We start from the raw sequence: 24,941 nt of genomic DNA, 5'->3' as shown, positions 1-24,941 counted from the left end.
GTCAGTTGAGAGGAACGTTGAAGTTGGCTTCATTCCAGGTTGGAAATTATAATGGTACTGTGGCGCAGTTCTTACTAAAACTAATGTGAAATTAGAAATTAATTGTGAGCAATAAGTCATCCCAAAAAACTAATCAAAACATAACTAAAGAATGTAATAATGGGAGGCAGCAACTTGTGTTTGCCAAATGGCGTATATTCTGCAGTAATTGTGAGATTCAAATTCTATTTGAAAAGAAAAAAGAATAGCATAAAAAAAGAAAAGTAAGTCAAAGCATTGCATTTGGGGAAAAAAAGCATTAAAAAAAGTTTAAAGTTTAAATTTGGTCGAAAGATCTTTTGCGAAAAAAAATATATATATATTCTGAAAGAAAAGTTTAAAAAAAGATCTGAAAAAAAGTCTAAAAAATATTAGGTCAAAAAATATTTTGAAAGAAAGAATGTTATGTCAATAAATGACATGGAAATGAAGTGAAAACATATTAGGTCAAAAAGTAAAAATATTTAAGGTGGAAAAATGTCATGGACAAAAAACTCCAAAATATTATCTAAAAATATGATTTATTAAAGAAAGAAAAGCTAAGGTCGAAAAATGTTTCTAAAATCATATGTCATGAAAAATATCTTTTTTTGAAAAAAGTAAAAAAATATTACAATATTACAAAAAGTGCAACTTTTTATATACTTAGTAAGAAGTAAGCCATAATTTTGATGTTATTGAAATTAGATCATTTTTTTATTACAGTGACTGCATCTGTTAAATTCATCACAGTTGCCGAAATGAACTTCTGCTCAAACCTCCGTGACGGAAGCCTACTTCCTGGTTTGAACGACTACTACAATCCGAAACGAATCACGTGACCTCCAGCGTCACGCCCGCGAGCCGCACCACCCCTCCCTCCCCCTCTCCCCCCCCCCCCCCCCCCCCCCCCCCTGCACCGCGCATCACCGAGATAAACGACCGTGTGTGCGCCTGTGCGCCTTTTTCAGAGCCCTATATCCCGCTGCCCTCTGCACTAAGCCTCCATCGCTGCTCCGCGAGGGCGACAGAGAGAAACAACAGACGGCCCGAGAGACGCAGCAATGTCCGCCAGCTCCGCTTTCAACGAGGAGAAGGGGGGCTCGTCCAGCGTCGGGGAGCCTGAATATGGTCACGACCCGGCTAGCGGAGGGATTTTCTCCTCCGACTACAAACGGTACGAATCCACCTGCTTCGGTGCAGCTTGACGCCGTTTTTATTTGTCATAATGTGGTGTTGGTAGAGGGGGGGTTGGGGGGGGGGGGGGTGGTATACTGGGGCAGCTAATGGCGGGGGAGGTGCAGCGTGAATGCGTTTTCCTGTCCGTTTAAATGCATAGAAAGTGTTCATTTTTAATGCAACGTAGAATACAATCCTCAGAGTGAAGTTAGTTCGTTAAATAGGCCCGTGATTTTAAATCTCTCCCGGTCATTTGGTCGCCACGGGGCATGCGGCGGTATGCGGTGACCCGGTGCGGGTGTTGTGGCTTGTAATAGACGTGCATCCATTGGTGTGTGTTTACAGCGTTTTTTGTTGTTTATATCTCACGTATTTGTGAGGTGATGGTGAGAGGCCCGTCTGGAGGAGATGCCAGGCCTCAGCAGCTCGTTTCAGCACCACCCCTGCTGGACAGCGGCAGAACGGCTCGAGCGTCACATGGCACATAGACCCGCTTCAAAACGACATGGAATAGGGACATTTAATAGTTAAACAATCACCAGTGAGGCCTTCCTCAGTAATACTCCAGTATAAATAAAACAACAAATATTCCTTGAGGTGGACGAGTTGCATTGGTCCTTGTTCTTACTCGGGGCCCCATGTGAGTCCTTTGAATTTCTTCCGCCATACAGTACAGTACCTGATAATGAAGACTAATAGAGACATGGTTCTAAATGACTTCAGCACAATAGTTGGACTTTATGTACTGTAATTGATTGTAATGTATTAGTGGTTCCAGAAAAACATGATGTATCCTCAATAAGCCAGTACCAGTCAGTACATTAGGTCGGGAAAAACTCTAACAAAGTAAACCAAATTATTACTTTTAATTACTTTGATGTTTGAGCTGAAGACACATCGAGTGAAGATAACTGCAGCTACACTGATACATACGTATTCATCATTTTGGAGGAAAACACGTGTTTAGTCACCACAAAAGGGATCAGCAGAACTAAAAATGGTTAAATAGTTGTTTTTAAGAGATAAGCCTTTTCACAGCAGACATTCTAACATATATTTTGGAAATGGTCAAATGTAATAAGTCTGGTACATTTTTGTCACACATTTTTCTTACCTAATATGCCAACACACTATGAAGCCAAACCGAGGATGTATCCGACACAAACTATCAGTGGGAACACAAATAGCTGTGATTTGGTCACGTCTTCTGGTCAAGGCAGAACCTACATCCGGAAGGAATCATGAAAACGCTTTTTCCCCCCACTTTGCATACACAAGGTTCATCAAAAAGCTTTTCTATACCTCTTCTGATGCTCTGCACTGCCCCTGGGTGTTTTTTAAAGCACAGTCCTACAGGGCTAACAGCAGGTGAAACAAATGACGTCAACAACGAGCCAGCAGGCGCACTACCAAATGCCCCGGGAGCTCGCTCCTTGAAATGTCACGCAGTCATTGTTAATGTCATTCATAACTTCTCCTACAGTGACATGGCAGAAAGGTTTGCAGTAAGCGACGCAGAGAATGATGTACAGCCAATGACCAAAGTTCAGGGTTCCTGCTCTAAAGGTTTCACACCTGTTCCAAATAGTGCACTTTTTACCTCAAGTAAGCTACTAGAATGGCAGCTGCTCTTCTTTTTTTAAAGAATGTCTTGTCGCATGAACTGTGTACAATTTAAGCCCCTTCATTCATTTGAACCTTTATGCTGATAAACCCGCTATGATTGTGGATCAGAATAGCCAGAACACGGTGCAGGCCCGTGAACTGTGAAATGTGACTGGATGCAGCATTTTACGTATTATGTATATAACACGTTAAATCCTTTTCCTTGAGCACGCTAGCATTTGCTGCTATTGCCGTTCACAGCCACTTCCCCCTTTTCCTCCAGACCCCTCCTGATGTATTGTCATTCTCCACCCATCCACCAGATGCCCTCAGAACCTCGGCCATAACGGGCTCAGTTTGGTCCATTCCAAGACCTTCTGTATGTGGGGCGGAGAGCTTAACAGACATGTCTGTTGCATCGGAATCGTTCTTAGTCTGTAGTCACACTTAGTCCTGAGAAGAGGGATAATCTTTCAAAATAATTGAAAACATCGGCGAGGGGGTTATTAGTGTTCTGTTAAGTGTGTATAGAGCCTTTTACGCGGTTTCATGGCTTCGTGTTGTAATGGTTACGGTATTCAAAAAGAACAACGCATGACACAACCTGCTGCTGGTTACTGTCCGCTCGACTCATGCCGCTGACGGCATTCACGTGACTCATCAGCTGAACGGAGTGTCCGGTTGGGTCGGCTCTGTTTCCCTCTCTGCTTCCTGTACGTCTGTTTGAGAGCGTGCTGTGAGCTCTGCCAACAGATTGCACTGTACTCCTCCAACAGAGGGAGCTTGTTGCTCACAGATTGCCCGATGACCTCTAACCTTTTGCCTCTAGAGGCGCGCGCCTCCATGGTTTCTTGCTTTCAAGCTACCGTGGTACATGAGTGGATTAGTAGAGCGAGCATTGTCGTTTTGCGGACCTCTGCGTCTCCTCGGTGAGAGCGGATTAACCAGATAGTCAGTAAACATGGCAGTGAAAGCACTGGCTCGACCTTCGCTGTCGTTTCCTTGGCAACGCGGCAGATGTGAGACGTTGCCTCAGTCCTCTAAACCATGTCAATCTCCGCGTGATTATTACTCTGAGCTGTTCCTCTTTAAAAGGTGTTCACCGTGAGTCAGTGTGGAATAAGTATTAAATGTAACAGTGGATATTTCTCCGGACTGTCTTGCTGTGGCGCTCTGCAGGTCCAGAAATCAAATGTCAAAGTAGTATTATAATCATGCGATGGTTGACCCTTTATTGGACCTTTAGTACGCACTTAAGATTTCCAACTGTTCCTTTGAAAATAATTCCCACCCTTCCCCTCCCCCACATATACATGCGCCTGGATCAAAGATAACACACATGTACAGCAGCCACGCAGCTTATTTCCATTGTGGCCTCAGTGATGGAGGAATATGAAATATCCAGCTTCACAGCTTTCATGCATAGTGGATTAATTCGTGACCGCCTTCCTCTGTTCTTTTTACCGTGAGCCACTTCATCCGAAGAATATCTCTAATAATAGCTAGCATGTCTGGAATATTTGTTGCCGTGCCGTTACACAGAGATGATTAAATGTGTTCCCCCTCTAAATTGAGAAGAAAGGGATCAAAAGGGTGATATTCTCTCCGTACGGCAGCAGTTGTGACCCTATTGTCGCTGTCGGTGTAAGTCTTTGTCGATGCGGCTGAACCCCGAGGTGTATTCCCCGGTGACATTACAGGTTAAAAATCTTATTAGTGTCAGGAAGAGCATATGGGAACTGTGCAAAATGAGAGCGAGAGAGAGAGAGAGAGAGACTGCCAAGAAAGCTGAGTCATGGAAGACCAGGACAAAAAAAGGCACCTCGCAGAGTATAAAATAGAATATAAAATGATTAATACTGTGACATTTTTAAACATATGAGCGAGAGGAGTGAGAAATATTCCAAAAGCGTCTGTCGGGTACCAGAAAAGGTCTCGTTGGCACGACGACGGATAAAGAAACCTGTGATGGATGGAGAGAGAGAGAGAGAGAGAGAGAGAGATATCAAAGCGAAGAGGACGACCACCCTCGGGAGGGAAGAGGCAGCGCATCCGCAGGTTCGGGAGGCCGCGTCGTCGTGGCACAGCTCGGCTGCGTGGACGCGCCCTGCTGTGTGCGCGCCGAGACTGCACACACACACACACAGAGAGAGAGAGAGAGAGAGAGAGAGACAGAGAGAGAGAGAGCTGCTGCAGCAGCGGGAGGAGTCTCCACAAGAGAGTGCGAATAAAACTCCACGCCCCTCTCTGCCCGAGCATCCATTTACTGAGCAGCTGACGCCTGCCGCCCTGGACCGGACGCGTATACGGCGAGGAATATAAAAAAAAAAAAAAGGACTCTCCTTTCCAGCCGGGAAGAAGAGGCGCTGGAGCCTTTCCAGCAGAGCTCCGCTGGCGTCGGCTCTGTCCACATCGGAGGAACTTCAGGGGATGGGGTTTCATAGCACGGCGTCCGACTGAAGCTGGGAGGAACTCCACAGAGCGACAGTCCGTTCGCCTCATCCACCTTCGGGGGAGGGGGGGCTCCACAGGTGGCCCGCGAGTTTCAACCCATGACCACCATGCAGAAGCTGCTGCTGCAGCTGCCGGCGAACGCGGCGAACATGGTGAAGTCGGTGCAGAGTCAGGTGCAGGGCCAGGAGGAAGACAAGAGCCCCGTGCTGAGCCCCGACGGCGTGCAGCAGGCCTGGTACAGCGCGCTGCAGCCCGACGAGCTGCGCCACCTCCGATCCGGAGGAACGGGAGGAGGAGGAGGAGGGGGAGGGGGAGGAGGAGGAGGAGGAGACCACGAGGAACGAGCACCGCTGGACGAAGGCGGCGGAGGTGGCGGAAGTTTCCAAACACAACCTTTGCGGTAGGAAGATTCCAGCAGGATGCAGACTCGTTGGGCATCTCGGGCGCTACAGTCCGTGTGTGTGTGTGTGTGTGTGTGTGTGTGTGTGTGTGTGTGTGTGTGTGTGTGTGTGTGTGTGTGTGTGTGTGTGTGTGGGCGTTTGGCTGCTGGCTTCCCGAGGCAGATAGAAATGAGACTCAGAGAACAACAAGTAGGTTCCACACAAGCCTTAAGGGCCGTAAGACAATTAGTAAGAGAGAAGATGAGAAAATATATATTTCTTCAACACTAAATGGCTTTTTTTTTTGATTGTGGAAAAGTGGCTTGTTTTGCCATCTCGGGCTTAGAGTTCTATTCGAATATTGTTATTTGGTGTTATGCAACACATGAGTGATGGAGGGGGGGGACTTCACTTTAAAGGGACACAAGTCAAAGGAGCTTCAGCACCACCAGTATAGAACTTCATTTTGTGCCGATTTTAAAAGGAATACCTTTTACTTCACTAATTGTCCATACTTTGTCAGAGAGCGAGCAACATGCTCGTCACAGTTTCACCGAGTCCAAGATCACATTTACAAATGTCCTTCATCCAAAACATTCAGTTTACAAAGTAAACAGAGAACTCAGATGACGTAGAACAAGAAAACCTTCACCTTTGACAATCTGGGACCTTTTCAAAAATGTGTCCATGCGAGTGTATTTTGGATTTTGGTCCGTTACACACAGCACAGGAGGCTTGTTTTTGCATTCTGAGAATTGGATCTCTGCTATCATGAAGTCCGGTGCACTCTTTTTAATTAATTAGAGTGCAAACCTTTCAAAACATCAGAGGTAGTTCTCTTCAGAAATAGATTTGGTTAAAGAGAGCTATAATTACACTCTGGCGATGTTTTCCTGTAAACTGGATCGTTCTCATCTTACAGGACGAGAGCTTTCACTGAAGTTCAAAGTCTCTGCAGAAGAACTTGGCTCATGCAAATCCGGCACGCCGCGACTCTTAAATACTTCTTTCCCTTTCCGATTCGTGCAAAAACATTTCCACATCTGCTCCTCTCTGTTCTCGCCGGCTGTGATCTCTCGCCTTTGGGTTGCCGGGTAACCCGACCCGACCCGCCGTACCCCCGCCGCGTTCAATAATTGAGAGCGCTCTGTAAATTCAGCCGTTGTTTGTCAGGACGGGACACAAGAAACCAAAGAGAAATGAGAGGAGCGGGGCCGGTGTGGAGTTACGCCGGGCGGGGGGCCTGCAGGCCTTCGGGAGGATAACTCACCCGAGGCGGCACCTTTTATAGCTTGTTGGAATAAATCGCGGTTAAGCTTATCAACTTTAAAGTACACCGGGCTGTTTTTTTTAATTCATTGAGCCATTTAATTGTTCCATCTGGGCCACTACGCTCTGATTAAAAGAGAGTAAGAAGGGTTTTAGTGTAGGAAATGTTGGAAGAGATGTTCTTTGTAAGAGGTTTTTTGATGATTTGTTCTAGGATTTATGACACAATTTGAATGTTTTTAAAGCAACTCTTGTGACGTATGGACTGATATGAACTTTTGGCTGGGATGGTACAGTTTATAGGTACTATAAGAAGAATTTGAAGGCACTCCAATAAATGACTTCACAATGAACAGAAAGGAGAGTTCCAAGGATTCAGCGGCCAAATGTGCAATTTACTACCACATTGCTGATAATTCCCCCGCGACCGGATTAATGTAATCAACGGTTGGTTTGGGGTCCAGTTGTAATTAGATCAAAGCCTGTTTGTCTTCAAACATGAATGAATGAATCCCTGTCACGTCATCCATCAGGGAAGCTGCTCACGAAGGCGACTTGACACCAGCCGTAAAACAAAAGGAGGCGTGAGTTTCTAGTCTCTAGTTTGTAAGGTTAAAGAAATGTTGAAGGTTTGCAGGTTCGTCAAGTTGTGTTTGAAATGTATTATTGAGTTTTAATTATTGAATTATTAGTACGTAAGTGCGAACATAAATGATCATCCAAATGTTTTATTCTGCACATTTAAGTGTGTCTAAGCCCAAGTAGACCCGATTACAATGAAGGAATTAACAAATCCTGCATTGAAATATATTTTTGGCGTTTAAACTTTTGATTTAATATTGTCCCTCTTAGTAAAAGAAACCTCTTTATGTTCAACAGTTGGCATCAAAGTGCGATGTGCACGAAAGAGCTTTCAGTCCAGACCAGAGACACGAGATGATAGAAATGTGAATTTATTTTGGGGTTAACCCATCAGCAGGGTTTCACAGGGAAAGAAAGCCTCGTCATTAGTGTGACTCACAAAGAAAATCCTACTCAAAAAGGATCGGTTTGCAAGCGTGTGACAGAATGATTTCTGTCACACGTGCAATTAAATCCCAAACACTCGGATGCGTGTTCACGGGGAGGAGAGCAGAAATCGTTCATCGCCCCCACACAAAGAAACTCGATAAATCCACTTTGTGGTGCCGCTCCGTTGGACTGTTCTTTAAGTCACTTCAGGTCAACAGTTAAAATACAATTAACTGGTTTTTGAGAGAATTTACTTTTTTTTTTTGTGATTTATGGAAGATCAATGCAACAAGTACATTCTGCGCAATACAAGCAAAAAATAACTGTTTTTATTATTTTAACTATGAGGCCTCACAAAGCAGGAGAGAACATCACCTGCTATCGTTAAGGTGCATTTTGTGTTGCCTTGGAAACTAGTCCGTGATAACGTGCAGCTCTGCGTCCCTTAAACGACATCGCCGGTTTTCTTTATGAATACAATAGAAAAACTGTTGAAATAGTTCAAAAATATATTATAAATTATTTAAATGCATCATTTTGGTTTGCCTTAAATATTGCTGGCCCATCGCATTATGTTTGTGTTGCGGCTGGGTGGAGATCTCTGGTTTAGATCCGCACGTTTTAAACTATTCATGTAAGTACTGAATTTACGCAGCTATATTTATTCACATGACATGGACTACCTGAATGGATCATGACAGAAACACCACAGGTGACTCCGACAACGAATCCATTTCAAAGTCGAGCATAGTGAAGAATTACAATTTGTGTTTTTTGAAAAATGAAAAGAGAATCCCCTATTAGTTTGCTTGGTGCAATGATTGATTAATATCATTTCAGCACCACAACCTTTGTTCCTTTATAAGTTGTTAATCGAGTTCTAATCCAAAAAAAAATGTTTTTTGATCTCCATTTGTTCCAAAACATATTTTTTCATATTTCTATGAGAAGTCAACATGTTTTAGAGACGACGTCTCTCTCCAATCGGTTTCAAAGGTTCCCATATTGCGCGAGCTGGATTTGAGACTTCAAAGAGAACAACTTCTCCATCACGCCGGCGCATTTTGACACATTTTGAGCATCGAATGAAAAACCGCGTGCTCCTTTTCAGTGTTTTTCTTTTTCCTCTCTCTTTCTCTCTCAGACACGACGACTTGAAGGAGATGCTGGACAGCAACAAGGACTCCCTGAAGCTGGAGGCGATGAAGCGGATCGTGGCGGTGAGTACGACTTTCCAAAAAAAATAATGACACTTTAGTACACGATGCGGACGGTGACGGATACGAAGTGGCTTGTAAGTAGGCTGTGACGTCGGATGATGTAACCTCCGTGGTTTACAGAAACAAACCGCTGTTAAATATTCATGACCTGAGGCTCCAAAGTCGCCGTCTCATCAGCAGGACGAACCGAACGTAGAGGAAGGGGAGGGAAAAGCTTGAAAAAAGGAGGCTGAGGGGAAATATAAAACAGTTGCAACCTCCTCTTTACAGATGATTGAAAAATGTCACCTTGTGAAATCGTCACCGCTTGCTGTTAGTCGTTTATTTTACTCCCCGGTTGCCTCCCCCCCCCCCCCCCCCCTCTCTCTCTCTCTCTCTGCAGATGATCGCCCGAGGTAAAAACGCGTCAGATCTCTTCCCTGCTGTGGTGAAAAACGTCGCCTGTAAAAACATAGAGGTTCGTGATGAGCCCGGGTTTCATGTTGTTTCGTGTGTTATTTTATGCAATCATTTTTTTTCTCTTTGTGTAGTTTATTGTGGTGAAAAAAAAAGAAGACTAATCTTATGGCATCTTTAAAAAGCCCTGTGGGTTTCGCTTTATCTCACCCCGACTAAATAGCTATTTCCTCTTCTCCTTTTTATAACTTCATCTCTTCAGATTCATCTCAACAGAAAGGATTTAAGTAATCTACATAATTTGGATCAAACATGGATTTCCCCCCCTTCTCTGAATAGGTGAAGAAGCTTGTCTACGTGTACTTGGTGCGTTATGCCGAGGAGCAGCAGGACCTGGCTCTGCTCTCCATTTCCACCTTTCAGCGAGGGTTGAAGGTACATCAGCCTTCACAGGCCACATTTACCTCAGATTTAGACTTTTCACATGAGGAAAAATGCACATTTATCAAGATTGGGGTTGAAGCTGGTTGATGTTCAGACAAAAACTATTAAACATGTTGACATGAGCAGGTATGTACAAAATGACATATGTTCTTCCCAAAAAAGATGAATCCTACTGTCTACTGTGGAATATCCTTCCTTTCCATCTAGTACTAGCGTAAGGTTGATATTCATTTCATCCAGAGGGTGAATTCCGATGGCTTTACCCCTCACTTTAACCCCCCCCCTAATGTTTTACCAAATACCTGCAGAACTAACAATACTCCAGTCTCCAGTCTCTTTTCCTCTATGAGCTTAAATCCCAAAAATGAAAGTGTCCGAGAGCGACTCACAGCACCACGCTGTCCATCTACTTGCTCCTTCGGCCTTTCATTCGTGTTTCAGACGCACCATTCATCGCTTCTATTACATTTCTGCCACAAGCAGACAGCTTAATATTTCCTATCCCTCGTGGAAATGGTTTACTTTTAACGGACCCAGATGAAGCAAGATCATGCAGCACGTTAAGCGCCATCGTGTTGGCGTGGAGCTCATGGCGAGAGCAGTCCTCACGTTACCCTTGTGACCCCCCCTCGCTCTGAACCTCTGCAGGATCCCAACCAGCTGATCAGAGCCAGCGCGCTGCGAGTCCTCTCCAGCATCCGGGTCACCATCATCGTCCCCATCATGATGCTGGCCATCAAAGAGGCCGCCTCGGATATGTCTCCGTACGTCAGGAAGACGGCTGCTCACGCGATTCCTAAACTCTACAGGTACCAAAGTGCAACGAACCCTTTCAGAACCATTGACACCACGGCCTTATATCAAGGATTAAAATGAGCAGACATAATGTGTTTGTAAGTCAGAAAGCTAAAAGAACTACTTACTAACGTGGTTACCGCTGTGTAAGGGATATGCTTTGGGTTTTATGATGAATAGCAAACTTAATACCTCTTTCTCCAGCATTTGTTCAATGCCTTCTAACGATTTGATTCTTCTCTCCTTCCAGTTTGGACCCAGAGCAGAAGGACCAGCTTATCGAAGTCATAGAGAAATTACTCGCTGACAAAACCACGGTGGGCGGATTTTTTCATTTTTAAACAAATGCAGCTGCAAGTTTATTAGAATTAAACAATTATCAGATGTGCCATTCACTGACTCGGCTGTTCCATCATATTTGTTGTAAATTTCCAACCCAAATTGTTGAATCACCTCCCGCCGCAGCTGGTGGCGGGCAGCGTCGTTATGGCCTTCGAGGAAGTGTGCCCTGAGCGCATCGACCTGATCCACAAGAACTACAGGAAGTTGTGCAACCTGCTCATCGACGTGGAGGAGTGGGGGCAGGTGGTCATCATAAACATGCTGACCCGCTACGCCAGGACCCAGTTCCTCAACCCCAACATGAACGTGAGTGGGAAGGCAGACGTTTTTCCTGGCGCGTATGTTAATAATAAAGGAGTGAGCCTCGAATCAGTCCATCAGCCCCTTATAATAATAACTAAAATAACTGAAATTGCCAAATAAAACGGAACAATGTTTTTTTTTTCTTTTCAAATGGTTAAAGTTTCTCCCAGAGTTGCTTAGAGATCATAATTATCTACAACAGTGGATTAACTGATAAAGTAATTTGCTTGTTTCAGCACCACATGCAAATGGAGTTTACACACGTATTTAGCACTGAGCTACACATCCTCATGTATCACAATCATGTGCGGCCTCATCCTCTGTTGCGGATGTCCATGCAAATTTTAAAATAATTAGAGGTGAGTTCCACTCGTGTCTCACAACAACTAATTAGAGTGGGGACAGGATTTAGTGTTACACCTAACCCTGATTTTTCTAACCCTAACAACCACTTTCAACGCATCACGGGTTTCTGTCTTTGTCCTTTTGGCCTGCAACACGGTTCTTGATCCGTCTTTGCAGGAGTCCCTGCTGGAGGAGGGAAGCGACAAGACCTTCTACGGCTCAGACGAGGACGAGGACGAGGAGAAAGAAGAGAAAGAGGCGAAGGCCGAGGCTCCCGCGGCCAGGAGGAAGCCGTACGTGATGGATCCCGACCACCGGCTGCTGCTGAGGAACACCAAGCCGCTGCTGCAGAGCCGCAACGCAGCTGTGAGCCCGCTGCACTCCTAGACAACAGCGCACAACAGCGCACAACAGCACGTTCACTCTCCTCTTGAGCCTGTTGCCATGGTGGAGATCACGGTTGTTTTCTCTCAAACGCCGTCGTTACCGGGTAGTCGACGTCTTCAAAGGCCTCGGGTTGAGCCCTTGGTTGACATTAACCTTGGGCGCTTGATAAGAGCCGACCCCCCCCCCCCCCCCCCACTCTGAAATGGGGACATTTTTCTGCACGAGAGCAGCAGCAAAAAAAATTTATTCCGCCACCTGATGAAAAATGGCCATCAAAAGAAAATGTATACAAGTTTAAGAATCCGCTACATTTCAACTACTTCCACCTCTTTACCATGGCGTCAGGCCTCCTTATATTTGGTTATGAACCTTTTTTAGCTCACACTAGTATCTATATAAATTCAAAATATATCAAATGAATGGATTCTTGACGGAGAACAAAACCCAAACAGGAAATACATCCCGTGCCACCGGTTTTCTGCTTCTTGTGGGGTTGTCTCCCCTGGTGATGATTCAGCCTTTCCCTTTGTCCCGCCCCCCCCTCCAGGTGGTGATGGCTGTGGCTCAGCTCTATTTCCACCTCGCCCCTAAAGTGGAGGTCGGGGTGATTGCCAAGGCCCTGGTCCGTCTCCTGAGGAGCCACAGGTGGGCCGCACGGTCTATCATTTGAAATAAATGGTCTCTTCTAATTGCTATATCTTACATTTTAGGCAGCAGGTTATTCCAAAAGGTGTAATAAAGCCAGCCAGCAACAAAGCATTCACAGCTGAAATGATAAGAGGGAACTGTACTGGCAGTGAAACTCGGCAAAGTGGGGGAAAAAAAAAAAAGATGAGGAGAGGAACAAAAATGACACGTGAGGGCAGTAAAATAAATCCGTACAGCGCCCGAAGCAGGAAGTGAAATTAAACAGGGAGCTGGGTGAGTCTGAGGTAAACATCGGGGCATAAACCATAAGGAGCGATGATGCTTCACAGGGGGCCTCTTGGCAGTGAGCCCCTGCCAACTGTCAGCGTCTTATTGATCAAGCGCTCCTCTGTAATGGGTTCAACCATTCAGCGGCGACCATTAGTCGGGAATCCGTTGTTCCAGAAACCACGTCTCATCGCGTGGAGTCTCGGCTCTGATTAACACGGATTTGCTACCGCCTTGAAGAACAAGGGTCCTTAACAATAAACCCGATTAAATAGTTTTGGTCTCGTTCGTGGATCAGACCGTCTACAAACATCCTTGAAAGGAGATGAATTGTTCGATTTTATTCAATCTGGAAACGATCAACCAAAACCACGTTTTAGTTTGTGTAAAAACGGAATCATTTTTCCCTTTAATTGGTGGAAATATTCATCCGATTGTTTGTAAGAAGGCTAGTGGACTTGCAGTGTGGCCGCGGGGCATGAATGTCAACTCATCTCCCGTGTCTCCCCCCCCTGCCAGCGAAGTCCAGTACGTCGTTCTTCAGAACGTGGCAACCATGTCGATCAAGAGAAGGGTGAGATGAACCTGCCGCTGAATTCTGAAATCAAACCCTGCGAAGGGAGCTGCGGATTCACTGAGGTTGTTGCTCTCTCTCTCTCTCTCTCTCTCTCTCTCTCTCTCTCTCTCTCTCTCTCTCTCTCTCTCTCTCTCTCTCTCTCTCTCTCTCTCTCTCTCTCAGGGGATGTTTGAACCGTACCTGAAGAGTTTCTACATCCGGTCCACGGACCCAACGCAGATTAAAGTCCTTAAGGTTGTTATCCTATTCTTTTGTGCTGCTACTGCAACATGTATGGTATATTTTGAAGCGTTTCATTGTATCGAGTCGTCAGAAGATGACAGTAGGTACAGTGGATCTGGATCTTCTTGTGTTTAAAAAGCTTCTTTGCACCGTCCTTTTCTAGCTGGAGGTTCTCACCAATCTGGCCAACGAAACGAACATTTCCACCATCCTCAGAGAGTTTCAGGTGCAGTGAAACGTGCTCCTTGAAGAGCACTTTTTTTGTTTGGTTTCCCCTGTCAAAGAATCAAAATACATATGGCGCATTTTCGGACTAAATCTATTTCTCTATTTCCCTGCAGACTTACATCAAAAGCATGGATAAAGACTTTGTGGCCGCCACCATTCAAGCCATCGGCCGCTGTGCCACCAACATCGGCGAGGTGAGGGACACGTGTCTGAACGGCCTGGTGCAGCTGCTGTCCAACCGAGACGGTGAGTGCCTCCGGGGGGGGCGGGGGGTGGGGGGGAGCCTCAGGTACCAGGAGGGTCGCCTTCAGGACTCTAATCCTCCTGTCGTGCAGAGTTGGTGGTGGCGGAGTCGGTGGTGGTCATTAAGAAGCTGCTGCAGATGCAACCGGAGAAGCACAGCGACATCATAAAGCACATGGCGAAGCTGACGGACAACATCCAGGTTGGTTCTATCGGCGGGGGCCAGACGGGTCTCCCCCCCCCCCCCCCCCCCCCCCCCACTGAAGTCCTGATTTCATCTGAATCGCTTTCCAGGTGCCGATGGCGCGGGCCAGCATCCTGTGGCTGATCGGCGAGTACTGTGAGCATGTTCCCAAGATCGCTCCCGACGTCCTGAGGAAGATGGCCAAGTCGTTCACCAACGAAGAAGACATCGTCAAGCTGCAAATCATCAACTTGGCCGCCAAGCTCTATCTGACCAACTCCAAGCAGGTGTGGGCAACATGTGTTTCCTCCTCAATAGTGATGTTTAAATTAGGAATATAAAACCTCGTCGGCCGTTTGAGCAATGACGCCGAGCTTTGACTGACAAGCAGAGGCCCCGCCCCCCTCCCCAGCAGACCGTATCCGCCTGGTCTAATGCTGTCCTCACCCTGCGTGTCCTCCTTCGTGTCCCCCTCGTCTCGCGCAGACCAAACTGTTGACGCAGTACGTCCTCAACTTGGCCAAGTACGACCAGAACTACGACATCCGCGACCGGGCGCGCTTCATTCGCCAGCTCATCGTGCCCACGGAGAAGAGCGGCGCCCTGAGCAAGTACGCCAAGAAGCTGTTCCTCGCCCTCAAACCGGCCCCGGTCCTCGAGTCTCCGTTTAAAGGTGATAATATTAATATTAATAACACATTATGTTCATAACGCACTTTTTCGATATATTTCAGGAGCCATTTGATCATCTGACACCGCCACATAAAGTTCTTAAGATAAACCTAAAGAGATTTTTCTATTTATTTGTTGTAGATCGAGACCACTTCCAGCTGGGTTCTCTGTCCCACCTGCTGAACGCCAAGGCGGGGGGGTACCAGGAGTTGCCCGACTGGCCCGAAGCCGCCCCAGATCCCTCCGTGCGCAACGTGGAGGTGAAGGATTCTGTGCGTGCAGTGGGAATAGTAATTTAACCCCCCCCCCCCCTCCCCGGAAAGGTGGAAGGGAGCGAGGGTTGCTCCCGCACCAGAGCAGCGCCTCAGAGGGGGCCGAATGGAGTCCGATTAAACATAGATTCCTCTCCCCCCCCCCCCTCCCCAGAGCCGTCTTTCATCCACTCACAGCTCAGCAACAGGCTTCCTTTTGGGCCTCCCGTCTATTTCCAAAAGGATGCTTCTCAAAGGAGAAAAAGAGGATTTTTAGATGAGATTCATTAACTTCTGATTCAACATCTAAAAAAAAAAAACTAAAAAAAACCTCGCCCCCTCTGCCGCGCCGGCTTCTGGTCGGCAGCAGCTCACCCGACCCGACCCAGTGATTTGAGCCAATAGCACATGCGATACGGACGGGAGCCGATTGGGGAGCCAGAGCACGACCGTTTACCGCGAGCAGGTTAAAGGTCGCAGCTAAAATTATAACCCCAGTGTTTTCTATACAGATGCAGCATAGTTGATCCCAAACGACTTCACCAGCACGAACAAACCAGCTTTCATTTGAAAGTGTTTATAGAGCCTCTTCTTCTCCATCCCATCCCCTCCATGTGCCATCGGTTCATAAGCAGCAATGTGATCCAAGCGGAGACACCAAACCAAACACTTGAGCCACTCACTTCTTTGTTGAAATCAATACTCGTCAAAGCACTTGATTTCAAACCGAGGGAGAAACCTCAAGGCTTGATTTTGTTCTTCTTGGGTTTGTTAATCATCGTGACTTCATGGGGCTTCATGTTCCTTACCCGCTGTTAACTTGTCATTTACTTGTGGTGCAGATTTCAAGATGAGGCCACAGGTGCATCGAGTCACATTTTAAATTGACTGGTGGTGACCAAGAGGCCTTTCAGGCAGTTTAGCACGTTTTCAGCTAAGCAACAAAATAAGTTGAACTACTGCTGAATGTTTTCTGCAGGCGGATAGTGTTTCTTTTGAGAGTTGATGAATCTGTTCTGATTCCTAATAATGAATAATAGTAATTAACAGCCTTAGATAATATTCAGTAGGGAAAAATCCATTCAAATTAGATCATCTACGCCTGCTTTGTAGAAAATGTGTCACCACATCGCTGCTCTCCCTCTGCACGTTACGCACCTGCACAGACAGAGGAGGTCATGACCACCGGCGAGGGGCGGATCAGCCTGCTAGGACAATGGAGAGAGGTGCCCCCCCCCTCCCCCCTCCTGTTTGGGATTGTGGTGATGTTTGTTGTGACGACTGCTCTCTCTTTCCTCTCGTAGTCTCTCTCTGGTCGTCATAATGTAGTAACTGATGACGGTCAGCTTGATAAGGCTAATAGAAGAATGCGCAGATGTTCCAATTTTCCTTATTTATATTATAAGTATTGTTAAGTATTTTATTATTCTCAGCATTCATACTTTGCAAAGTCTCCACTCAAGGTCCACCTACTCACTTATTAACACTTAAACGAGTGAACAAACGAGTGCAAGAAAGTGAAGCATCCAAGAGACGCCCTGAACAAGGGTCACTGCCCCGTTTCCTTCTCTGCACCCAACTGGTCTCACGTGAAATTTGTGACACAGTTTGTGAATGCGTCACAAATGTTGTTGTTGATGTTGTTTTGATGTTGCTGTGATTCCACCTCGGCATTTAGTTCATCTTAATCCGTGCCAGGACTCATCGTGCTTTAAGACCAAATGCATTGTTGACCTATTAGTGAGCAGTGAATGTTAATGTTGACCTTCTCGCTCTTTGTTTGGGTTTAAACGGTTTAATTAAGTTGGATTGGATTCATTTTTGCCGGGAACAAAAAATAATCCCTTGATATTTTTATTAGCTTCCTAAATGCCAGAGTGTGAACAATATACACATTTGGGGGTTATTTCTGTCTCTGATATCAGAAACTGTTCTCACACGTCTTCTATTCTAAAACCTTCCTGTGCTTGTTTTTCTCTCACTTTCCTGACTCCTTTTTTTTCTTTTTTTTCTAAGAACCAAACCAAACTCTCTCCGTCCTCATCTCACCTGCATCCAACCTCTCTCTGTTTCTTCATCCACCAGGTTTTTACGCTGCTCGAAAGAGTCACGACATTAACGAGTGTGAGTCCGTTAATGGCAAAGAGCCCCCCCCTCGCCCCCCCTCCTTGAGCTTCAACCCGTATAGCGGCAAAACCGTGCTTTTAGAACCCCCCCCCCCCCCCGCCTCCCAAACCCAACCCAACGTAGTTGCTGTTCTGTTCTTAACTCAGTCAAAGCTACCTGTACCACAGCCCCCCCTTCTTCTTCCTCGGCCGCCACCATTAAAGAAGTGATTCTTCCAGCAGGATGTGCTGCCCCCCCCCCCCCCACCCCCCACGCGCACCCTCCCTCATTAGCTGATGGCCGGATCAATTCATTTGCGTTGCGTGGGAGGACATCACTTCTCTTAATGGAACCGCTCCCCGTGTTCAAAAGAGAACCATCTCTTCCACTGGTCATGAAGGCCTCCCCTGGTTGCGAGAGATCCGTGTGCAAAAATCCATAATCCCCCCCCTCCCCCCCCCCCCCCCCAGCTGCACCAGGCCGAGGCCTTTCGTGGCCAACCCGCCCACGTCTCTCTCTCTCTCTCTCTGGCTCGCTCGCTCTGGCTTGGCGCCCGAGGAGCCGAGGACTCACCGTGCGCTTTCCCGTCCCTCAGGTGCCCGAGTGGACCAAGTGCAGCAGCCGGGAGAAGAGGAAGGAGAAGAAGGTGGAGAAGCCGTTCTACTCGGACTCGGAGGGCGAGTCCGGGCCGACGGAGTCCGCTGACAGCGGTAGCGTCACTTTTGGCTTTAATGTGTCTTCAGATCATAGTGTATCATCTCCTTTAAAATAAGGCTCAGTGATCCTTTTTAATTAGTCGTATTTTTGTTTTTCACATTATCTTAATGATCTCCTGTATTGGGGAACATCAAGGAAAAACTGGAACACGTTAGGATCTCTCAGACCAAGAAGTGAATTGAATTAGGAAGTGAAGGAACATCAATTAGTACGTTGCGTCTATGTGGCGCAGACTGGTTCTGTTACCGCGGCGACGCTCCGATCACCGCCGTCTCTCCCCCCCCCCCCCCCCCAGAGTCGGACTCCGCCAGCGGGTCGGAGATGGGCAGCGGCCTCGGGGAGAGCGGGTCGGGATCAGAGAGCGAAGGGAGCGAGGAGGGCTCCGAGTCTGAGGAAGAGGAGGAGGAGGACGACGACAAGGACAAGAAGAAGATGAAGAAAGAATTAAAGAAGCCAGTGAAAGAAAGCGAAAGGTAGAACATTGTGTTGATATGCGCCGAGGACTGTGTGACCTTCTCTCGTTCATACTGAAACGCTTTGGTTAACGTGGTGGTGGGTGAAGGTTCCTTCATTCTCGCCCCCCGCGACACACATGATAGTTAGAGTCAGAAACAGCGGCCGCCTCCCGAATTGAGGACCTCTGAACTCTGCTCTTCCAGCGAGCAAAGCAGCGAGGAAGACGAGAGGAAACCCCAGAGGAAGAGCAACAACCAGCAGAGCGACTCCGAGTCCGAGTCCGACGAGGAGAGCGAGTCCGAAAGCAGCCAATCGGAGTCCGACGACTCGGAGTCGGAGGCCGAAGTCAAAAAGAAGAAGAAGAAGGTACGGGAACAAGAAAATTAAAATAACCTGAATTTAGGACCCTGTCTGCAACGAACGACACAAATGCATCGACTAGTGGTGCAGACCCTCCTGTTTTTAAGCTCTCCACAAACCTCAAAGTGAGTTTTCTTTTGTCTCCTTCCAGGCAGCTGAATCCAAACCTGCTGCCAGGCCCGTCAAGAAGGAGAGCAAGAAAGACCCGAAAGAAATGTCTCTGCTCGACCTCGATGACTGTGAGTGGGGACGCGGCGGGGTCTCGGGGGGGGGGGGTGGTCCTCGTTGCCTCAAGTTCTCGTCTCTTCTCTCCACAGTCGAACCCGCTGCGTCTCCTCAAGTCACGCCGGTCAGCAGCTTCCTGTCCAACAGCCTGGTGACCGACCTGGAGGGACTGTCTCTGTCTGACGCCGTCCTCTCTCCGGCTGTAAGTACCTCGCATGTCCCTCTTCTTCTTCTTCTTCTTCTTCTTCTTCTTCTTAATCTTTCTCCTCCTGACACACTAAGACATCATTTTGCCTGCAGAACATCTCTCCCTGCAGTGCACTGAAGAGCTACGAGCTGCTGCACCGCATCAGAGGCGAGGGCCTGTCGGTGGAGTACTGCTTCAGCCGCCAGCCCTTCAGCCCCGACGGCAACATGGTGGCCGTGCAGATGCAGTTCACCAACAACGCCGCCTCGGAGGCCAAGAGCCTGCACATGGAGGACGTGAAGCTGCAGAGCGGCATGAGGGTCAAAGAGTTCCCAGAGATCGGTGAGTTCAGAGGGGGGGGGAGGAGCCTCAGCGTTTAACGCGTGCTTCACAGTGAAGAGGGAGCGTCCGGGTGGAAGGAGTAAAGCGCGTCGCGTTGATGTTCTGGTTTTTTTTTGGGGGGGTTCCAGAGCTGCTGCCGGCGGGCGAGACGGCCACGTCCGTGATGGGCATCGATTTCTGTGACTCCACGCAAGCCGCCAACTTCCAGCTCTGGTGAGACCGACGAGATCGTGTGTTTGAACGCGTCGGGTTCGTGTGCGGCAGTGGGGGGGGGGGGAAACTAAATGTGACGGATCAAATGAGTTCAGACACACCTCAACTCTTCCTTTTAGAAATATTAACAATTTCTTTAAAAATGTCTTTCCGTTTTTCAGCACTCACACCAGGAAATTCTTTGTGTCGATTCAGCCGCCGGTCGGGGAGCTGATGAGGCCCGTCTTCCTGACTGAAAATGAGTTTAAAAAGGAGCAAGGTGAGTTCATATCAGTAGTCACACCCACACCAGTATTTAACATTGGATTTGGGTCTTGTTTTTAAGGTGAATTACTCTGGAAATGGAGCGCCATGTTTTGTGATTTCAGATTCCAAACAGAAAGAGAAGATAAATCTGCTGTAATTTAAAGACAAACTAGGAAGATTGATAGCATTAAAGCGCATGTATCTCTCTCTTAAATCTTTAAATTAACATTAACACGGATTAACATTGATTTATGTTGTTATGTTTGATATACAGTATAAGCAGAATATATCTATATATATCGTTGGCTACACTTGATTGTGATTGGTCAGCGACGCCGTCCTCCCCGTCTGTTATTCCCTTTAAACAGATGGTTGCTATGGACAACTTTCTATATCATATCAATAAGCAGTAAAATGCTACAAAAGGTCACAACAGCGGCCAATAGACCGGACACATCAAGCTTCTCTGTATTAAGAAAAGTTTTTTAAAATAACGTGTTTGATGAGCAGCAACATGTGGCCGTGCTTCTGTGGTTCCGTGTCCATTTGGTCGCCATGGTAACGAGCCCCGCGGTGACTCTTTAAACACGGTTCCTCCCTCTTTTGTACTGACCCCCTCGTAGAGAAGCAATTACTAGGTGAGTAGATAGATTTGTTGTTTTTTTTTCCAGCCATCTGTTTGCCCACCTGCCTTTAAGCCAACCCTCACACAGACCACTCCCCCTCCTCCTCCTCTTCCTCTTCCTCCTCCTCCTCCTCCTCCTCCTCCTCCTCCTCCTTCCTCCCAACGCCTCTAGGCTGACTGCCCACTCCCCCCCCCCGCCTTGGTAATCGACACTTCATGCACCTCCAGGTCCGCGGCTGCGCACAGGCTCACCCGTACTAACCTGCATCTCACCACACGCTGCTCCGCCCGCAACGACCCGAAATGCTCATCCGACGACCCCCCGGGCCACAAACCCCCCCCCCCCCCCCCCCCCCCAAAAAAAACGCACACACGCAAAACACGCAACGTCACAGTGTCTGTTGTAGATTCAAACCTTGTACGCACGGGTTGGTTTTTTGGGGGATCTGCAGGTCCGAAGCGCGTCTTGACCTTGCGTGTCTTTTTGCTTTTCTGAATTGAGGACAGAAGGTGTTTATTATTAGTTTCATTATGTCGTTGATGAAGGGTTTACACCGACAACCAAATTGTCTCAATGTCTTTAGACCTGCAGATCTCCAAAATCAATTCAAATAACGTAAATGTTTGTGCTTTGAATGAAAATGTCCTTCATTGAACCACTTTGGAAGCACTGTTTATGTTCCAGAAGCATTTTATACCCACGGATCTATTGGGTCACTGTCTTATATACAGTATATCTTATAAATGTATATATCTGTAGCTGGCCAATATTGTCAAATAACAGATTTAATTTAAAGTGGATTCTGTCAGAGCGGCACCTCGTCGTTTAGCGCACTTTGAACTTTGTGCTCCTGGGAGACAAAAAGACAAGCAGCAGCTCCAACATCAGTCCCAGTTTGACCACCGCTCGCCTTCCTTCCTCCGCAGGTCAGCTGATGGGAATGAACGAGATCACGGAGAAGCTCACGCTGGACCCAAAGTGCCGCAACGAACACACCATCGTCCAGAGGGTGACCGCCGCCGCCAACCTCAGCAGAGTGCCGTGCGGCTCAGATAAGGAGTGCAGGTGAGAAGATCCCAGGTCAGCTGTGTGAGAGGGACACGCATCACGCTCCGAGTCTGAGGTCCTTTCTAATGGGTTGGTTCGCACACAGAGTTTCTATGAAGGCCCCAAGGCGACCACCGCCTGGGGCGCCAAATTTGTGTGTGTGGGGGGGGGGGGCGCCCTCCAGCTGTGCCCGTAAGCATACATCTTTCTCTCAACAACATTGATTCACATAATATAAATGAAATAAACTTTTCTGTTCACAGCAAACTTGAAAAAAAGAAAATATTGAGCCATGGTTTAACTGCACTACAGGCTGAGTCCTTGTTTACCTCAAATGTGCACTTTTTTATTTTGTACCGTTTGGCAATGTTGTTTTTCAGTAAAATAAAACATTTGCATAAATCAAGCCAATCCAATTTTCCAAGAGCATTAAAAGGAAAATAAGTATACGAAGGGACATTTAGAATTTGCCCATAATTGTGATTAATTTTGAGTTAATTATGACATAAATGTGATTAATCGCGGTTAAATATTTTATGTATATATACGTGCACGGTATCGTACAACAGTTTAATGAAGAGCGGTGCTATTGAGATGTTACACACACACACACACACACACACACACACATTTATGACTCTAAATGATATAAATTCGTAGCAGAAACAATCATGCAGGATTCCTGTCAAAGAAGTAGTGAATATAATGGGATGCTTTTTATATAGTTTGTGCCACTGAGGGGAAAGAGGGGTTTTGTGTATGTGCATTGAAGATGGATGGTGTTCCTGCACTATTTTGATTTGCTCCAATATTGCCCGATAACATGAAGAGAAGCGAATAACGATGGAATACGAATATTGAAAATCTACTTTTGTCCATGAGAACAATCCAGAGAGTCTTTTTTTTATGCCTTGCACATTATGTTAAAATCGGATGTGAGCGTGCTAAAATATGAAGACAGTGAGTAAATTCAAGTTAATAAGTTGAAGAAAAAAGTTAAAACATAAAATGTGTTAACAATTCAAATCCTCCATTTACATTTTTATTAGGTAAAAGTACAAAAGTAACGTTAGTAAACTATATTTCATGTAACGTGATAGTTGTTATTATGCAAAATGACCCATTTCAGAATAAGATGTATTAAATTAAATAGATTTCAGTTGTTGATGCATTATTATGTTCAGCTGGTAAATGTGCAGCAAATTCTAATTACTAATTACTTTAAAGTTTAGCTAAGCTTGTGAGTTTACCATTAGGGATCAATCAAGTCTTATATTAGTTAAACGTAGCATTATGTATTTAAGGAAGCAGGTTTCTTCACCTCGTCATGCAAACTGTTGACAAAGCGGCTGATTGACGCTCACCTTTGCCCCTTTTTTCTCTTCACTCTGTGGCTTCGTCTTTTACTTCCGACTCTTTACTGCTTTGACCTCAGTCCTCCCGTCCCTCCTCCCGACCGCCTTGTCCACAGGTTCGCCGGCCGGACGGTGACCAGCGGCAGCCTGGTGCTGGCTACCGTGGCAACCAAAGAGGGAGGAGCCGCCCAGCTGACGGTCAACTGTGAGAAAATGGTGATCGGCACCATGCTGGTGAAGGACGTCCTGCTGGCTCTGACACAGTGACCTGTGACCTTTTGCCCTCTGCACCCTCTCCCCCCCTCTCCCCCTCCTCTCTCACATATCGCCCATCACGCGTGTAGCATCTCCTCCGTTATCCTGTTACCAGCGTCCGCGTGGACGTTTCCAGGACTCCAGTTTGTTGTGGTCTCGTTACTTTTAGAAATCGCTCCTGCGTTTCACACAAAGTCCTTCTCTTCCTTCCAAAAGGATTTATTTTGTGACTTATTTCACTTCCACGAGGAACCAATTGGATTCATTTTACTCCCGATTTCTGGGTCGACTTTAAAAAAAGAAATTGGTGCATCTTTTAAACCTTTGAGCTGCATTCAAAATGAAAAGGAGCCGGCGTCGACTCATCCGAGAGGGAACAGAAATGAGGCCGAATGAATGATTACACACACACAATTCTAAAATCAGCCAGCGATACATTCAGTAAATTATCAGAGGATAGGAACTAATCATCTACGTGGTGTTATGGGACTTGGATTGAGATACAAGAAACGAGAGAAGGTAAAACAGGAGAATAAAAGTAGCCAATTCTCTCATATGTGGAGAGACCCAAATCTGTCACACAAGCTGTAGGATCTTCATGTGACTTCCTGCGATAATAAACGTCTGCCTCGCTGTCATAGTGCACTCGTTCATTACAATAAGTGGAGTATTTATAAGAACTGAAGATGTATAAATATTGTTTATGTATTGCAACATGTAATACAGTACTACTGTAGGTAAACTGTGTGTGTGTGTGTGTGTGTGAGTGAAAGCGTGAGTGTGATGACACTGAACATTTCATTTGCTCAAAATGACACTTGACTTGAAAGATTCTAATGATTAACACCATCGAATGCTGCGAGGCGAGCGTTTTAATGAATGAGAATAAATAACAGGCTATTGATCGTATTGGTTTTCATGCGAACGCGAGACACTTTAATTCATGTTTTCAGGTCAGAGGTCATGTGGCTTTTATTTTGTTATGGATCCTCATGTGCAGCAGCTGCATGTTTCTCATCTTTGAAGAAAGTATTTGTGTATTTATGTACTTTACAGTCTAATTTCAGAGAGCTCTTATTTTGGCCTTCTTTTTCTACCTGTTGCATTGTTTACCATCAGACCACTCAGACCTGATATTTCCATCAGCTATGATGCAGAATGTAGAGAGTAGGAATGATGCTTCTAATGTGAAGAAAAGAGACGGCTTTCACAGGAATTTATTACTTTCATGTCTTGCATTTTTATTTTTACCTGCATCGGCTTTCAAATATCTAAATTGTTTCATTCAGAATGTGTGTGGTTGTGAAATGTGTTCCTGAACTATTACAAGTTTATTTATTATACAAATAAAAAAAATACAGATTCA

At 46.3% G+C, this 24,941-nt stretch overlaps 1 protein-coding gene across 4 annotated transcripts; it reads left to right on the top strand.

Annotated features, from left to right (window-relative positions):
* The first annotated feature begins 938 nt into the window (after positions 1 to 938).
* Positions 939 to 24,941, top strand: LOC119196548 (AP-3 complex subunit beta-2). 4 transcript variants are annotated; one of them, XM_037452328.2, is made up of 27 exons: positions 939 to 1,195; positions 9,061 to 9,136; positions 9,519 to 9,593; positions 9,872 to 9,967; positions 10,625 to 10,785; positions 11,022 to 11,088; positions 11,237 to 11,419; positions 11,939 to 12,127; positions 12,696 to 12,793; positions 13,583 to 13,637; positions 13,803 to 13,874; positions 14,026 to 14,088; positions 14,204 to 14,336; positions 14,426 to 14,535; positions 14,628 to 14,804; positions 15,004 to 15,190; positions 15,331 to 15,449; positions 18,142 to 18,256; positions 18,559 to 18,736; positions 18,923 to 19,085; positions 19,231 to 19,318; positions 19,397 to 19,506; positions 19,605 to 19,833; positions 19,962 to 20,046; positions 20,208 to 20,305; positions 21,845 to 21,983; positions 23,437 to 24,941. In XM_037452328.2, the coding sequence occupies exons 1-27, from the start codon at positions 1,083 to 1,085 to the stop codon at positions 23,585 to 23,587; spliced, it is 3,330 nt and encodes a 1,109-aa protein (XP_037308225.2). In that variant the 5' UTR covers positions 939 to 1,082; the 3' UTR covers positions 23,588 to 24,941. The 4 variants fall into 4 exon arrangements, with proteins under 4 accessions (XP_037308225.2, XP_037308224.2, XP_037308223.2 ...); XM_037452327.2 differs by having other exon boundaries at positions 15,331 to 15,461; XM_037452326.2 differs by lacking the exon at positions 939 to 1,195 and adding an exon at positions 5,344 to 5,656.

The sequence above is a fragment of the Pungitius pungitius genome, chromosome 6 (genome assembly GCF_949316345.1).
Source record: "Pungitius pungitius chromosome 6, fPunPun2.1, whole genome shotgun sequence".
Lineage (NCBI taxonomy): Eukaryota > Metazoa > Chordata > Actinopteri > Perciformes > Gasterosteidae > Pungitius > Pungitius pungitius.
This window is presented reverse-complemented; position numbering and strand designations above follow the sequence as displayed.